The sequence below is a fragment of the Canis lupus genome, chromosome 15 (assembly GCF_048164855.1).
Source record: "Canis lupus baileyi chromosome 15, mCanLup2.hap1, whole genome shotgun sequence".
NCBI classification, from domain to species: Eukaryota; Metazoa; Chordata; class Mammalia; order Carnivora; family Canidae; genus Canis; species Canis lupus.
This window is the reverse complement of record NC_132852.1, coordinates 10,569,013-10,586,844: the sequence shown is the minus strand read 5'-3', so window position 1 is coordinate 10,586,844 and position 17,832 is coordinate 10,569,013. Positions and strand designations below refer to the sequence as shown.

At 43.7% G+C, this 17,832-nt stretch overlaps 1 protein-coding gene across 1 annotated transcript; it reads right to left on the bottom strand.

Annotated features, from left to right (window-relative positions):
* Nucleotides 1–1,083: 1,083 nt before the first annotated feature.
* Nucleotides 1,084–4,528, bottom strand: LOC140604491 (uncharacterized). Its single transcript, XM_072775741.1, has 5 exons — nt 4,508–4,528; nt 3,772–3,965; nt 3,135–3,194; nt 2,041–2,234; nt 1,084–1,803 (listed from the first exon to the last, which is right to left on the bottom strand). The coding sequence occupies exons 1-5, from the start codon at nt 4,526–4,528 to the stop codon at nt 1,295–1,297; spliced, it is 978 nt and encodes a 325-aa protein (XP_072631842.1). The 3' UTR covers nt 1,084–1,294.
* Between the last annotated feature and the right edge of the window lie 13,304 nt (nt 4,529–17,832).

Here is a 17,832-nt window from a genome sequence, read left to right as displayed (position 1 = left end):
CATGGTCTTTTAATTGTCTTTCTATTTTTTTACTCAGTTTCCATACTTGCCATCAACTTGTCTTCTATGTCACTCACTCGTTCTTCTACCTCGTTAACCCTTGTCGTTAGGACCTCCAGTTTAGATTGCATCTCATTTAATTGATTTTTAATTTTGGCCTGATTAGATCTAAATTCTGCAGTCATGAAGTCTCTTGAATCCTTTATGCTTTTTTCTAGAGCCACCAGTAGTTGTATAATAGTGCTTCTGAATTGGCTTTATGACATTGAATTGTATTCGAAATTTTGTAACTCTGTGGGAGAGAGGACTGTTTCTGATTTTTAGTATTGAGGTTAGTTTTTCCTTCTAGTCAGTTTGCTCAGTGCAGAGTGGCCAACAACATGTTGTACTGGAAAAAGGAGAAAAGGGGAAAAAAAAAGAAGAAATAAAAAAGAATAAAAAAGGGGGTGGGAAACAACAGAAACAAACAGAAAAGAAAAAACAAGGGGAGTATCCTCTGATTCCATATACTGTAAATCCCTTGACTTCCCCTGGAACTTTCCAGGCTGCTTGGTCAATAACTTGCTTTTCCTCTGACCTTCGAGCTGGTCTTCTGGGGGAGGGGCCTGCTGTGCTGATTCTCAGGTGTGTGCACCTGGGGTAGCTGCCCAGCCCTCTACCAGGTCTACAATTCAGTGGGATTCTTTATCCTGTGAGGCCCCTGCTCAGGCCCAGGTACAGGGTGACACCAGGAGGGACAACCACAGTAGCGGCGGCCAGCTGTCCAGCTCTGGAGTCAGCTCCCACAGTAACTACAGCAGCTCCCAATGTGCAGGGGTCTGGGTGCTCTGGGGTAGGGGCACGATCTGCACAGCTCGGGGCCACCCGGCGGCAGGAGAGACCTGGCTGTCCTTTGTCCTCCCGGCCTCTGCCTGTGCTGGGGGAGCCCCAGATCCTCGGCTGTGTCTCCCAGTGCCCTGGGCTCTGGGGCCTCTGACACTGTGAATGGACCTAAAGTACCACGATGTGTAATTTAAAAGCATCAGAGTCAATTTTGTGTGAAGTTAACTTATCCTTTATTGCAATAAAACTCTATAAGCTATTATACAGGTTAAAGAAAAACTCAAAATATAGAAACAGTGAAATAACAGGGGAGGGCAAGCCCCTGTTGGGCTGCAGCCATCACGAGCCCCGCGGTGGGAGCTGGGGTGGGCTCCCGAGGTGGTCAGGGGGCTGCTAACGGGTCGAAGCAGGTTGTTCCGGAGGCAGGTTGCAGGTCTGGCCCTCTGGGGACCCCGATTGCAGGCACCAGGGCCTACTCCTCCGGGGTGGCCATGGGAGCAGGGGGCTCCTCCTCATCGGGGCAGGGAACCATAGGTTCGACCAGCACGTGCACCACCTTCACCTCAGGAACCAGCATCTCTGCCTTGACCAGGTCCTCATCTCCAGCAGCCACTATCCCTTCAGACCCTGAACCTTCCCCAGGCTCCACAGTGGGAGCTGGGGCGGGCTCTTCGGGTGGCTCAAAGGGTTGCTCCATCCCCGAGGCCAGTTGCTCCATCGAGTTAGGAGGTGGCTGGGGCACATCCACGACCTCGAGAGCAGGGGGTGGCGCCTGCTCCTCCTCCAGGGCTCCCAGGGGTGCAGGGGACTCCTGCAGGGCAGCAGTGACCACTATCTGCAGGGGCTTTGCCTCCCCAGCAGGCGGCTCATCGCAGGCCAAGCCCTCAGCCCCAGCAGCCAGGCCCCACGGGGCAGCAGGCCCCACGGTCGGAGCTGGGGTGCGCTGCAGAGTGGGTTCAGGGTGTTTTCCTCGGGCCGAAGCTGTAGATCCAAGAAGACAAAGTATCACCACCAGGACGGACTGTCCACGTCCCTCCCAAATCAAGGCCACTCTTCCCACCACTCCCCGTGTGTGAGGGCAAGAGCCCTGGGAGGTGTCCCCAGGCTGCAGCCCGTGGGGTGGGGTGTGAGCTCACCCCTGCTCCTGGCCCAGCTGCACGGAGGTTGCATCCGCGGGCCCCCCCCGTCCCCAGCTCGGCCACCCCCAGTCCTCCTCACCCCCAGCCTCTCGCTCCGCTGCATGGAGGCGTCTGAATTGCCTCAGGTGACGCAGGGCCCGGAGATGCGCATCTGTGCCTGGCATGTGCTGTCTTAGTATTTGGAGGAGTTTTATAAGGGAGGGAAATTCTGGGAACTGATGAAAGTCGTCCCCATAATAATTCAACCATATTTCCATCATGAAGGAGATGGCCCTGGGGAGGGACAGGCGGGCACAGGTGTCAGAAGACAGGGCTCTGTCACATGCAGGTGTCCCGGGGAAGCCCTGCAGGACCCGGGGCCTGGCTTCCCGCGCGGGGTGTCGGAGGCCAGTCCTGCTCCTCGTCCCCCTGCCACCTGGCGGTCCTGCCTGCCACAGGCCTGCTCCCCGAGGAGGGGCTGGGATGCAGCCTCTGTGCGGGGAGCCCAGGCCCAGTGGGGTGACCATCAGCGTCTCTCCTGGGGAAGGGGGGCTCCCTCCTCAGCCTGGTCCCTGCCCACCTGCCCCTTGAGTCCACCGGCAGGCATCAGGGGACGGGGGGCGTCTGGCCTGTCATTGCCCTCCCTGCACACACTGTCGCTCTGGGAAGCTCCAAGCCAGGAGGGCTCGGGCTCTGTGTCCTGCCAGGCCTTGCCAGGAGCCGCCCGGGACTGCCACCTTCCCTCCTGTGTCTCTGGGCTGCCTCCCTCCCGAGGGGCCCCCGGGGGTGTCCTTCCACTGACTCTAATCTCCCATCTCCCACGGGGCGGGGGCCGCCTGGTCCGGGAGCCCTCACCGGCCCTCCTGAGCACCTGCTGTGCCCCCGGGTCCAGGTGCCACCAGATTGGGGAGTGCGATGCTCCCCACCCCCTCTGCTCTGGGTCCCAGGTGTGGGGCAGAGAGAGGGTTGGGGGGGATGGAGAAGGTCTCCCTGAGGGGTCCCAGTGCCTCCCACCAAGCCCACACCCCATCCACCGCTCTCCTTCGCTCTTTTCCAGAAGGGGCATTAGACCTTTTCCCTGTCACAGGAATTGCAGATGTGTGGGGTGAGGGGGCAGCCCCCCCACTGCCCCACAGCCCCTTCGCTGCCCTCCTGGAGAGGGAAGGCCCTCCTGCAGGAGCCGGAGTCACTCACAGTTTCCAGCACTGCAGGACCACATCGTTGTTACCCCACGCATCTGCGATGCACCCATACCTAGAGGAGGGCGGGGACATCCCATGAATCGTGCTGGGGACGCGACATCTCACCATGTGGGCTGTCACCCTCTGACCCCGACTAGGCCGGAGCCCCGGGGGCCGTCAGCTCTGTGCGTGGGGCCACGGGCAGCTCCCGGAGAAGCGCCCGCACCTGCTGGGGCCTCCTGAAGGCTTGAGCATGAAAGGGCTCCGGCCAGGCCCATGGCCCATATCTTAGTGGGCTTGGGGGGTCCCGGGGTCCCCCGGTCTGGCTGCCCCAGGAGACAGACCCCCGATAGACTCTCAAACCTCCCTTTCAATGGGGAAACAGGCCGCTCAGGACCCTGGTGATGGCGGGGGCGGGGAGGAGGCACAGGCCTGGTCACGGGGAGGAGGACGGCTGCTGAGCACAGGCACAGCCCCTCTGGCCGACCCGCCACAGGCCAGGCCCCGGGGCTGCCCTCCAGGACCCCGCTAGGCCCTGGGGGACCCTGCTCCAGGCGGGGGAGCAGCCCGAGGCCGGGAAGCTCACACCATCCCCAGCCTCCCCAGCAGCAGGTGGCCCAGCCCTGGGCTGCGGAGGGGCAGGTGCTCACTCGGTGAACAGCAGGTCCAGCACCTCGTCCGTGGTGGCGAATGTACGATAATCCTCTAAAAAGCTGAAGATGTAGATGACGTCCCTGCGCTGCAAGGCGAGCAGCAGTTGTCGGACTTTGTACTGCAGCAGCTCCGTCCGGGTGAGCTTGGTCAGGACGATCTGATGCCCCTTCCCGGCCGCGGCCCCTGCACCCTGAGGTGGGACAGAGGGGACGTGCAGCCTGCAGGGAGCCGCCAGGAGACCTGGGATCCCGCCCCAGCAGGCCCTGCGCTGGGGCCCCGTGGGCTTGAGGAGCTGGGGCTCCCTCTCCCGCTCAAGCTCCCTGCCTGTCTCTTACACAAACAGGACCAACTATGCAATAAAGAAACAATCTCAGAGGATAAATGTTCAAAATATTTGGATCAGTACAAGGACCTCCAGAGACACAGACAGAGAGACCGAGAGAGGCAGCCACACAGACAGAGGGAGAAGCAGCCCGTGCAGGGGGCCCAGGCGGGGCTCGATCCCGGGCCTCGGAGATCAGGCCTGGGGGAAGGCAGGCGCTAACCCCCGGGGGACCAGGCCTCCCCTGAGGGCTCTATTCTGATGTTCCCACACATCTGTGCGCAGGGACTCTGCATCTGGCCCAGGCAGGGGCAGGGCCATGGGGGCAGGTGTGGGGAGGGGGGGATCCAGACTCATGTGGGAGCAGGAGTGTCGGGGGGCCCAGGGGGTAGCAGGCTGGCTTCTGGGACCCGGGGTCCTTCCTGCCGCATTGGGGCCCGGGTGTCGGGGGGCCCAGCCCCTGCACTCACCCTGAGCCCGCCCGGGCCTCCGTTAGCTGCGCAGGGCACCTCCCTGCTCCTGGAGGCGGTGGGGCAGACGACCCCTTCCTCCCGCTCGCGCCCCACGTCCCGGGTGGAGCTCTGTGGAGACAGTGCCCGGCAGCCAGGCAGGAGGCCTCAGTGCCCGGTCTGGCCCCCTCGGCTGGGCCGCACCCCCAGCTGCCTCCACCCAGACACCCCACAGTGCAGGCGGCACCCACCGCCCCCGGGGACAGCAAAGGGATGCGGCTGCAGGGCTTCGGGGTGACTCCGGGGCGGGTAGAGGACCTCAGGAACCCTGTTTCCCCCCTGCCCACCTCGACATCAGGGTGACCCTGAAGGGATCCCCGGGGAACCTGCCACCCTGCAGCGTCCCCCAGCCTGGATGGGACCTGCCCACACATCCCTGGTTCCCTGAACCTGAGGAGGAAGGAATGGGGCTCGCAGGATGGTGGCACAGGGGGCCTGGCCTGGCCTGCGCTGTGTTACCTGACGGCGCCTCCTGATCACCGCCCTGACGCCTTGGTACCTATGCTGGAGCCACTGCCTACAGCATAGGAACAAGCCGCACCCCTGGGGTTCCTGGGAGCCAGAGCCCCCAGACGTGGGCCGGCAGCAAGAGAACATCCTCCAGTAGCAGATGTCTCCAGCCAAGTGAGCCTGAGCTGGGGCTGCACTGGATGCGGGTGCCTGGTTACGGGGGTTCCGAGTTCTGTTGGGCTCTGTGACACGGCAGTGACCTCACTTCCTGGGACCCCCTCCCTGACCCACTCCTGGAGGAAGCTGCAGGGGCAGCGCTCGTGCTGCCGATGCTTCCTCCCTCCCTGCAGGCGATGGCCTGTGCACACAGGGACACAACCACACCCCTGTCCATAGGCCCCGGGGAAGGACTGTGTGCACCCAGGGCCCCAGCCTGGACACACGCCTGGGTTCAGACACGACTGTCCAGTCTTCCCCGGTTTGACCCCGGAGAAGCTGTTGTGCCCGTTGGGGATGGTCTGTATCTTGCCTGTGGGATAGGGAGTGTCCTAGCGGGTGCTTCCCCCAAACGTCCCAGGCCACTGAGGCCTCATATCTATGACCTTGGAGGCGGGTGTCTCCTGCAGGACATACCTCCACCCACACGTTCTTCCTTGGTGTGTACATGCGTCCAGGTCCACGAGGTCCTGTGTGCACAGGACTAACACACTAATGTTACCTATATGGCAGGGCTGTTTAGCTGTAAAATACTGCAAAAAACTACTTATTACAATGTCTGCTATTTATTGGTGTCACCAGTGATGTCGATGATAAGAGTCTTTTAAAAAGATACTTTTATTTTAAGATTATACTTTATTATACAGCTCTAAAGCCACACATGTTTTAAAATCCTAAATCCACATTGGGCCAGAACAGCTGGTTGATAAATAGATTACATTCCAAATATGTGTCAGTAGACACCATTAGCCAAATTAAAAAAAAAAGAATAATAGAAAAAGAGAGGCACTTTCTAGGGACAGTGTCCTTTACATCTCAAGACTATGTCTTGTTTTTTACATGCGGTATCTTATAGTAGTTGGAATTTTTGGTATTTTAAATAAAGGGATTATTTTCCTCAAACACACACACACACATGGGCACCGGTACCCTCATTCTGGAAGCCCAGAAGATGACAGTCCCCCCGGGGCAGGGATGGGCAATAGCTCCCCACGATCCTAGGCTCCTGAATCCAAGGCAAACCCTACAGAAGGTGTCGGGGTCTTGGCCTAGAAGGGGTGAGGCCGTCCTCATCCTGAACCCCTGCCTGTCGTGCGTTCCGGGCCCTTCCCTCGTTTCCCCTGGGTGAGCTGTGGACGGCGGTGCCCCCAGTGGGTCGCCCTGACCTGGGCCCTAGGAAACCTGCCGTCAGTCGCAGAACTGAACGTAGACAGGAGGCCCTGACTCTCCAGCCTGACCCCGACTGAACTGAAATCATGTGGTGTGTCCACGCACACTGACCGAGAAACAGAGACACGGACACACACGCAGACACATGTGCAGAACCAGGAAGTTGGCAGAGGAGAAGCAACATCATTGAAGATCATTAAATAAAAAAAGAAAGAAAGCTGAATCTCGAATGGAGAAAATGGAGCAATTAAAATAGAATCATGAAAAAATAATTCATCAAACCAAAAAGCAGAAAGAGGGATAAAGAGGCAGGAGCACATCGGTGACACAAAGCGGCAAGCCTCGAATGTCAGGATGATCGTGCCTCACGGACTCCACGGAACACAAGTCGAGCAACAAGCAGCACCTTCCAGCAAAGGCCTAAGTGGATTATTTTGTGTTGTTTGTTTTTAGTTAAAGATTTTTATTTCTTTATCCAAGAAGGTGGATTTATTTATTTCTTTATCCATCCGAAGGTGGATGCTCAACCCCTGAGTCACTTGGGGGGTCTAGACTAAGCTACTTAAAATGTTCAAGTGATTGTGAATACTGTTTGTAATGTGGTAAAATTTCTGTTTACTAAGAAAGAGAGGGCAGCCTGGGTGGCTCAGCGGTTTAGTGCTGCCTTCGGCCCAGGGCCTGATCCTGGAGTCCCGGGATCGAGTCCCACGTCGGCCTCCCTGCATGGAGCCTGCTTCTCCCTCTGCCTGAGTCTCTGCCTCTCTCTCTCTGTGTCTCTCATAAATAAATAAAAATCAGTATATACCACATTTTCTTTATCCATTTATCTTTGATGGACATTTGAGTTGCTCCCACCCCTTGGCTATGATAAAGAATGCTTCTATGAAGATGGAGGTCTCTCAGAGACTTTATTTCTCTTTCTTTTTTTTCCATCTTCTTACCTTAATAGAAGCGCGAACACTTCTCACTGTAGTATTCCAGCTGTTCTCTCTTTAAATCTCAGGCCGAATTCATAGGTTTTCAGGATGATTTGAAAGTTATCTAGGTAAGTGGGTGGGGACAGGTGACCTGGGGACCCTACTCTTCCGCCATCTTGCCCCGCCTCCTAAAAAATCTTAAATAACTGACTAAAAACTATTAGAAATGGTGGAAGAGTTCAGTAAGCATTGCACATAAAAGATCAATCTCCAAAAATCAACTGTATATCTACATACTTTCAATGAACAATCCAAAAATAAAATTTGAAAAAATAAACCCATTTACAAGAGCATCAAAAATATATAAATAAAATTCTTAGGAATAAACTTTACAAAAGAAGCTTATAACCCAATTTCTGAAAACTACAAACACTATTTCAGGAAATTGAAGATCTAAATATTTGGAAAAAAATCATATATTTATGCACTGAAAAGTTTAACATTGTTTCATAGCACCCCTGGTCCAAATTATCTCCAGATTCTATTACCTTCCAATAAGTAGATAAACATTCTCACACTCAGATGGAATTGCATGGGTGCCTAGTATCCTGAAAAAGAACAAAGTAGATGGAATTCTCAATTTTGAAACTTTCTGAAAAAGAATAGGAAACAAGACAGTGTGAGAACAGTGTGGTACTGGTGTAAGGATAGATATATTAATCAATGAAATAGGTTTCAGGATCCAGAAGTACACCATACATCCATGATCAGCTGAATTTAAGTATCCGTGCCATGACTATCCAATAGGGTAAAAAACAGTCATTTCAACAAATGGTCTTGGAACACTGGATGGCCACATGCAAAAGAATGAAGTTGCATCTTCACCTTACACCAAATACAAAAACTAACTCAAAATGGATTAAATCTAAATACAGGACATAAACTAAAACTTCTTAGAAGAAAACATGCAGATAATCTTTTGACCTTGAGTTTAGCATAGAATACTTCAATATGGCACAAAAAGCACTGGACTTCAGTGTTAAATGCTCTTGTTCTTCAAAGGACATAATAATGAAAATAAAAAAGCAATCCATATAATGAGATAAAATGTTTGTAAATCATATACCTAATGAGAAACTTATTTCCAGAATATACTGATAAGTCAATAATATAAGTACAAAAAGCTCAATTTAAAAAAAAATGGGCAAAGGATATAAATAGACATTTCTCCAAGGAAGATCAGAAATTGCTAATAATTACTTGACAAGATACCCAACACATTTTCAATTTTCATTGTATTCATTACCAAAGCATCTAACCATACCGTGAAATAGACTCCTATATGTACCACACCGTACAGAACAGTGCCGCTTCCTAGATACTCAATGCAGTTGTTCCTCAGGACAATCCTATAAAATAGGTATCATGGTGCCCATTTTATAGATGAGGAAATTGAGGAAAAGGTACCTCATCAGAGTTTTACAAAGAGCAGGACGTAGAACTAGGATTTCATCTCAAACTTTTATTAAGTCCACAAGTCCAAAGATGACTTTTAGAGCTGTAAACTAAGTATTATATTAATGTTTTGGTCTATTCAGAGTTTTTCAACTAGAAGGAATCTGAATTTATAAATTGTAATTTTTCTAGAAATATTTGCTTTTTCTAAATGATCAGAATAATTAACAAAGTTCTATTCTTATATTTTCATAATCTCCTACATATGTAGGTTTATAGATCTACATCCTTTCTCATTATAATAAGTTTTCATTCAAATTTCTGTCCTCCTTCCTTTTTGGTGGATTAAGATTGATGAGATTTGGTGGATTAAGATTTCATTTAGAAATTAATAATTTTATTTTATTAATATTTTATATTTAGAAACATTTTAAATAAATATACTTAACAATGGATTTACTCTACTTTTTAATTTTATCCATTATTTTATTTCAGTTATTATTATAAGATGTTTTAAATAATTATTTTTTCTGAATTTCTGGGAAAAGTTTACATTATTTTTATTATTTCTATTCTATTCTATTTATTTAGTTTTAGAGAGAGAGAGAAAGAGCAACCACAGGAGTTGAGAGGGAGAGGCAGAGGGAGAGAGAAAGAGAGAATTGTAAGCAGGATCCACACCCAGTGTGATGTGGGACTCCATCTCATGACCCTGAGATCATGACTTGAGCCAAATCAAGAGTAGAACGCTTAACTAACTGAGCCATCCAGGTGCCCCTACTATCTCTATTTTAAAAAGCTTTAGCAAAATTTTTCTAAGTGAATGAATGTGTACTATTCTCTTTTTACCATTATTTTTCATTTTTAGGGCAAGGTCAGTTCCCATCTGATGGATGTCAATAACCATAGCTGATGATGATACTTGGTAATACGCTTTGTTTGACTGCACAGTAGTAGAATCCTCTTTGCAGACCTGCGGCTGGCAAGACAATTGTTTCAACTTCCAGTTACCATTAGGCTCATATCAATCATATTTCTTCTACAGGAAGGGTGGCATCTTTCACTTCATATTCTAGATTCTATATTGTCTCTGTGCAGGGGATGCAACACTATCCCTCTTTGGATGGAATACTAGTAGAAATCACCAGTCTCCTTTCATAAAGGATTGCACTGCACTGTACTGCATATCCCACAATATTCAATCAATTCATTTATTAGTTCTACTTTCTCACTATTTTTTTAAGAAACTTAAAGATATTTAAATTGGCATATAAATCCAAAAAAGAACTCCACAGAATATTTTGTGAAAAAGACACCTGGATACAGTGCTAGAGATGGTGTCGTCACAGTGCTTCTTCAGAGATACTTGGCACAGTGCAGCAGTTAAATGAAAAATGAGAAACCATTTGAACTGGTGACTTTACATTTAGAAATCTATCCTAAAGAAATCATTGAAGATATTCAGAATGTATATTTAGTATTATTTAGATCAGTAAGATAACAGCTGGAATTACATATTTAAAACAAAGGCATTTAAAAATAATTATGTGTTATATGTGTGATAAAGCATTAAATTCTACCCTTGAAAACAACACTACACTATGCCTTAACTAACAAGAATTAAAATAAAAACTTAAATGAACAAAAATAAAAATACAGGATAAAATAACACCGTTAGAGATTATAAGGAGTTCCCGAAAATCTTTTATTAGTGAAATTCATTAACATGAAAATACTCCAAAGTTAATGTTAAATGAAATAAGGGGTTAAAAACTGAAACAGAATATGTATATTGCAGAGAGATGAAAGATAGCATTTTGAGGTGACTGTTATTATTCTCTTTTTTTCAAGATTTTCCAGGTTTTTTATGATATGTATAAATCACTTCTATCACCTAAAACTTATAATTAAATTATTGTAACAATAACTTGGAATTAATTTTATTGGTTAATTTTTCTTCATTCTCTGAATTTATTCTGGATACATATTGATGAGAACTCAAAGTTCAATGTACTATTGTACATTGTTAACTGTAGACTTTATTTGTTCTCTCATCTTATATGGAAGACAACAATACAAACTTATATAATATAACACCACTACCAGTTTTTTTGTATATTATGGTTTGTGTAAATTAAATGAAATTAATTAAATATTAATTATTAAATATTTTATGTAGTCACCAGTGGGGAATGTAATGAGCGATAGAAAGGATGCATTTGCAATTATGTGTCTTTGTATATATGTAATTATAAATAAATATTTTTGAGGCATTAAGATGACTCAACTTTCAGTACTTTACTATAACACTGTCCAGTCAGTATAATTATTTTTCAAAATTGGTTTTTAAACATTTTTAATTAATTGTAATAGCTTCAAAAATGGATATATTATGGAAGTGTCCTCAAAAACTTAAAAACAGAATGACTATGAACTAGCAATGGCACTATTAGGTATTAAAGAATACAAAAATACTAGTTCCAAAATACGCATGCACCCTGATGTTTATAGCAGCATTATCTACAACAGCCAATTTATGGAAGCAGTCCAAGTGTCCATCAACTGATAAGGGAAAAAGAAGATGTGGGGGATCCCTGGATGGCTCAGCAGTTTAGCGCCTGCCTTCGGCCCAGGGCATGGTCCTGGAGTCCTGGGATCAAGTCCCACATCCGGCTCCCTGCATGGAGCTGCTTCTCTCTCTGCCTATGTCTCTGCCTGTCTCTCTGTGTCTCTCATGAATAAATACATAAAATCTTTAAAAATAAAGATATGGGGATCCCTGGGTGGCTTGGTGGTTTAGCGCCTGCCTTTGGTCCAGGGCATGATCCTGGAGTCCCGGGATGGAGTCCCGGGATGGAGTCCCATGTCAGGCTCCCTGCATGGAGCCTGCTTCTCCCTCTGCCTGTGTCTCTGCCTCTCGCTCTCTCTCTGTGTCTTTCATGAATAAATAAATAAAAATCTTAAATAAAAGATATGGTATATATAGATATATAGATATAGATACATAGAGTGTGTGTGTATATACATACATATATATATATATATATATATATATGTATTAGAATATTACTCAGCCATTAAAAAAGCCATATAAAAAGAACCAAATCTTGCCATCTGCAAGGACGAGGATGGAGCTAGAGTATTATGTTAAGCAAAATATGTCAGTCAGTGAAAGACAAATACTATATGATTTCACTCATATGTAGAATTTAAAAAACAAAAGAAATGAGCAAAGAGAAAAAAAAAGAGAGAGGCAAACCAAGAAACTGACTTCTTAACTATGGAGAACAAACTGATGGTTAAAAATGGGCAGACAGGTTAAATAGATGATGGGAATTAAAGAGTGTCCTTGTGATGAGCACCAGGTATTGTATGGAAGTGTTGAATCCCTATCTTGTAAACTGAAGCTACTATTACACTGTATATTAACTAACTGGAGTTTAAATAAAAACTTAAAAAAAAAAAACAGATGTCTACTATTTGAGTTCCTGAGAAAATTATATAGGGGGAAAGAACATCTTCTTTTTAAAGCAAAAAGCTCAGCAACATTAACAGCTTAATTTTCTATTTAGAAATGCATATTTCAATGGCAAACCAATTCAGATTTTCAAAAAATCATATTTCATAAAATACTTTAAGAGTGAAATACTCAAATACATATATTAGACCATGTTTGTAAAAATAATTCTATATTTAAACCCACTAATATAAATATGTGTGATGTTTTTAGATTTTTAATAAACTGCAGACAATATTTAAAGTAAGTTATGTATGTTGATACTAGTCAGATTAGTGACTTGATAAAGAAACTTTTTAATGCAGATTTTAAAAACATTGTTGATTAGCACATCATATGTTTTGTGCTTTTACATTACTTTAAAATTAAGTACTAAAGAGAAATAATAAGTTTTTAAAAACCTAGTCATCTACTATCAACTTATTTTGTTATATATGTCATGTTTATTTTTATTTTCCACATACTGAAGGTACTAAATAGCACATCTGCTATCTAAATATTTTCATTGAAGTGCTGCTGAAATTGAAATCATTTCTACTCGTGGACACTAAAATATCAGCTGCTTCTGGTTAGTTAATTGAACTAGTGATTATTCTTGAACATGTGGGTTGGTTGTTTTCTGCCTGAAATAATTACCCAATGAGGCTTACACTAAGGCTATCAGCAGGAAGCTAACAATTGGGGTGTTGGTGAGAAGAATGTACATAACACTTCTGTGTCTGCTGCCAGATGGAGAAGCAGATGGGTGTGTAATACATTCAAAACTAACTACATGACCTCAAATCTTCTCAGTATCTATTACCAACAAGGTCAAGATTTTTGAAAATCAAATTTTCCAACCAATAAATTACTAAAAATTAGCTAAGAACAAGTTTCTGCTTAAAAGTCTGCATATTTACCTGCAAAATCATTATCGAACCAAATTGTACATTGTTGTCTGTCACTAAAATGTGTGGTAATATGAATTTTTATTAATATATATGACTAAATAAGCAGTTACTTACTAAAAAAAGTGGTTATGTCTTAGTGTTTCAACTTAATATCATTCCCTGGGTAAAGAATTAAACAATTTTAGTGCAATTATTCTTCTAAACTGTGGTAAATAGAGGTTTTAATTTGTAGACCAATTTGTATTTGTTTTTTTTTTAATTTTTATTTATTTATGATAGTCACAGAGAGAGAGAGAGAGAGAGAGAGGCAGAGACACAGGCAGAGGGAGAAGCAGGCTCCATGCACCGGGAGCCGATGTGGGATTCGATCCCGGGTCTCCAGGATCGCGCCCTGGGCCAAAGGCAGGCGCCAAACCGCTGCGCCACCCAGGGATCCCCTATATCAAACGTCTTTATAGTATTATGTATTCTGTTAGGACTAGAAATAATATATAACCAATGTAAAAACAAATCTCCCACTTTTATTTTATTTTTTTTTTAAGATTTTATTTATTTATTCATGAGAGACAGAGAGAGAGAGAGGCAGAGACACAGGCAGAGGGAGAAGTAGGCTCCATGCACCGGGAGCCCGATGTGGGATTTGATCCTGGGTCTCCAGGATCGCGCCCTAGGCCAAAGGCAGGCGCCAAACCGCTGCGCCACTCAGGGATCCCACCAATTTGTATTTGTTCTGTGTGTATGTGTATGAGAGTGCAGGTACATCTATTACCTATCTATCTAAATATATGACTTATTATTGTGCTATGCTGCCTTAGAAATAAAAGTTCAAATATTTCCAACACATCTGTTTAATATTCCTTTTGGAATTTTATTCTTAATTATATGAACTTGTAGGAAAACATTGCTTAATTCCAATAAAAGTAAATAAAGTACACTTTTTTTTCCTGATTATTGTTAGTTATCCATTAGGTTTTCTTCAGGTGTGCTGTCATTACAAAGGAAAATTAATACTATAGAAGAATGTGTTCATGCCACTAATCTGAAGAGGTAAGTTAATCATAATACTCCGAAAATAGCACTCAGAAAATATATATTTACAATCAAATAATACTGCTACTTCATTTTCCCATGTTTGTCATGCTATTATTTACATTTCTTAAATTTGTAACTATTGCATTGTACTTTGTGTCTCAAACACATAAATGCTTCAATCGTTTGAAAATTTAATTTACCAAATTGGAAAATGGTAAAAGAAATAGTAACAAATGCAACTGAGATTAATGCCATAAATTCACATAATGAACATAAGTATTCAAAGAGTAGATGAATCTATATTTGCTAACAAATGAATATGTGAAATTTGTTTTACACAATTACACATAAGAAAAAATTCAAATGAGTCAGTAACACCTTTAAAAGTGGGAGATTTGGGCAGCCCCAGGGGCACAGCGGTTTGGCACCACCTGTAGCCTGGGGCGTGATCCTGGAGACCCGGGATCGAGTCCCACGTCGGGCTCCCTGCATGGAGCCTGCTTCTCCCTCTGCCTGTGTCTCTGCCTCTCTCTCTCTCTGTCTCTCATGAATAAATAAATAAAATCTTAAAAAAAATAAAATAAAAGTGGGAGATTTGTTTTTACATTGGTTATATATTATTCCTAGTCCTAACAGAATACATAATACTATAAAGACGTTTGATATAGGGGATCCCTGGGTGGCGCAGCGGTTTGGCGCCTGCCTTTGGCCCAGGGCGCGATCCTGGAGACCCGGGATCGAATCCCACATCGGGCTCCCGGTGCATGGAGCCTGCTTCTCCCTCTGCCTGTGTCTCTGCCTCTCTCTCTCTCTCTGTGTGACTATCATAAATAAATAAAAATTAAAAAAAAGAAAAGAAACTCCTTGAGCATGTGGATCATAGATCTCACTTTAAAAAAAAAGACGCTTGATATATATCTTCAAAGTTATTGACAGACATGGCTAAAAAATTGCAACAGTTTTCTGGCAGTATTTGTCAATCAAATCACACTAATGCATAATGACACTATTTTTACTTGGCCATACAAGCAGATATTTTATTTTTGCATGTGAAAAAACACTAAAGGTCAAAATATAACCAGCTTCTGGCATGTGCTGTGTATATATAGGATAAATGTTCATGCCTTTTTATTCTTTTTAGCACTAAAAACCCAAAGCTCAGAACTTTTGGTTTTAGTTCTGATGTGTAAAGAGCTTAGACATTGTCACTCCTGTCTTTGCAACAAGAAAAATCAGGACAAACTGAAAGCTCTTGACTTCTCTTGGCCCTATTTGAAAACTGGGCTTGTAGGGCAAAGCACAATCTTAAATCCAGAGATAGAGAAGAAAATTCAGAGAATTATAGCCAAGATCTGTTTACCTGGAGAAGTAATTGTCAGACCCACAATCTAGTAAGAACATTTATGCAGTAACTTGCTTAATTCCTGGAGGCTGAACATGGTCTTGTGTGAGCAGGAGTAATCTCTGGGCAATATACTCCTGAAGGCCCCCAAACTTTCATGAGTTTTATCTTGAGGATCCCCACCTATTTATTACAGCGATGATTTTTTTTAAATTTTTATTTATTTATGATAGTCACACAGAGAGAGAGAGAGAGAGAGGCAGAGACACAGGCAGAGGGAGAAGCAGGCTCCATGCACCGGGAGCCCGATGTGGGATTCGATCCCGGGTCTCCAAGATCGCGCCCCGGGCCAAAGGCAGGCGCCAAACCACTGCGCCACCCAGGGATCCCCACAGCGAAGATTTGAGCAAGATCTTCTCACGACCTTGGCAAGTGAAAGGGGAGAGTAATCCTTGTGAATATGACCAGAGCTGTCTCCATTAACAAAGACCTCCCATTCAAGGAAAAAGACTTTACCAGAGCATTATTGAAGCTGGGTAAAAGGTATCCCTCTAATTCCAGTTTCCTATAGTTTTCTTGTCTTACTAAAGGGAGAAGGAGAGAATACTATATAAGAAGAAACATATGTGAAGTTCAGAAGGTAAAGAAACAGGTCCACAAAATGACTGAGATTTAGTCATAAGATTTTAGAGGGTTTCCCTTCCAAGACCCCAATACAATAATAGTGGATTATAGGTGAAAGTTTGCAAGACATGAGACTCTGAAAAAAATACATGGGAAAGCCCAAAGTTTCTGGCATTTATAGCTACAGTAATCATCAAACAAAGCCAGGCTCCTAATCATATACACAAAAACCTCACAGGAGAGTCCTACTTACCTCACCTACTATTACCCAAAACTACATGTTCAGCTTTCAACAAAAAAAATTACAAAGAATACAAAAAAGACAAGAAAAAACACAGTGTGAAGACACAAAGCAAGTATTAGAATCAGATTCATATAAAACACCAATGTTGGAATTACATGGTAGAAAATTTAAAGTGACTAGGATTAATATGTTTAAAATTCTTAGAATAGAAAATAATAGAAACAGGGATAAAAACCCTATGAAAAGAGTAAAAAAGTCAGAAATTAAAAACACATAGACAAAAATGAAAAATGACTTTCATGATTTTACAAGTAGATATGCACTGCTGAGTACAGAATTTCTGAGTTTGAGATAGGTAAAGAACATATCAAACTAAAGTGTAAAGAAAATATTAACTAAATAAAAAAAAGAAAACAAACAACAAAAAACAGAAAAGATCATCTAAGAACCATAGGATGGTTTTAAAAGATGTAACATATGCTTAATTAAGAGACAAGAAGAATAAGAAAGAAAGAATGGAGAAGAAATATTTGAATGAGTAATGTCTGAGGATACTCTAATACACGCCAAATCACAGACACTAGAAGCTCAGAGAACATCAAGCAAGTTAAAACAAACAAAAATACACTATACTTGGGTATATATTATTCAAATTATAAAAAACTAAATGAAAGAGAAAATCTCAAAGCAAGATATAGAAGATAAATACCTCACCTACAGAGAAAAGGAGTAAGAATCACAATGGACTATTATCCAAAACCATATAAGCAATAAAAAGTGAAATATTTAAAGTGCTTTAAAAAAACTAGAATTCTATTTCCAGTGGAATTATCCTTCAAAAAGAAGAAGAAATATAAGGTATTTTAAGACAAACAAAAACAGAGAACTCATCACTAGCTGATCTTTTTTTTTTAATTTTTAAATTTTGATAGAAGGAAAATTATTTAGTTCAGTAGCCTGGATCTATATTAATAAGAAAGAATGTCAAAGAAGAAATATTAAGGTAAAATAAAATTTGTTTATTTTTAATCAATCTAAAATATAACTGTTTAAAGTATTATTGGGTGATTATAGTATAGGGATAAGTGAAATGAATGACAGCGTATCTATAAAGGACAAAAGGGAAGAATTGGAAATGATCCATCATAAGTTACCCGCACATGAAGTGGAGCAATATTATTAGTAGGTTAACACAGATTAGCTAAACTCTAGGGAACTATGCATAGTTTTTAAAGGAAGTAAATCGAAATAATAACAAAAGACATAAATGGAATAATAAAATAACTAGAAGATAAGAAGGCAGTAAAAGAAGTGAAAAGAAGGAATAGAAAACAGATACAAATATGGTTGATACCAATCAAAATATGTT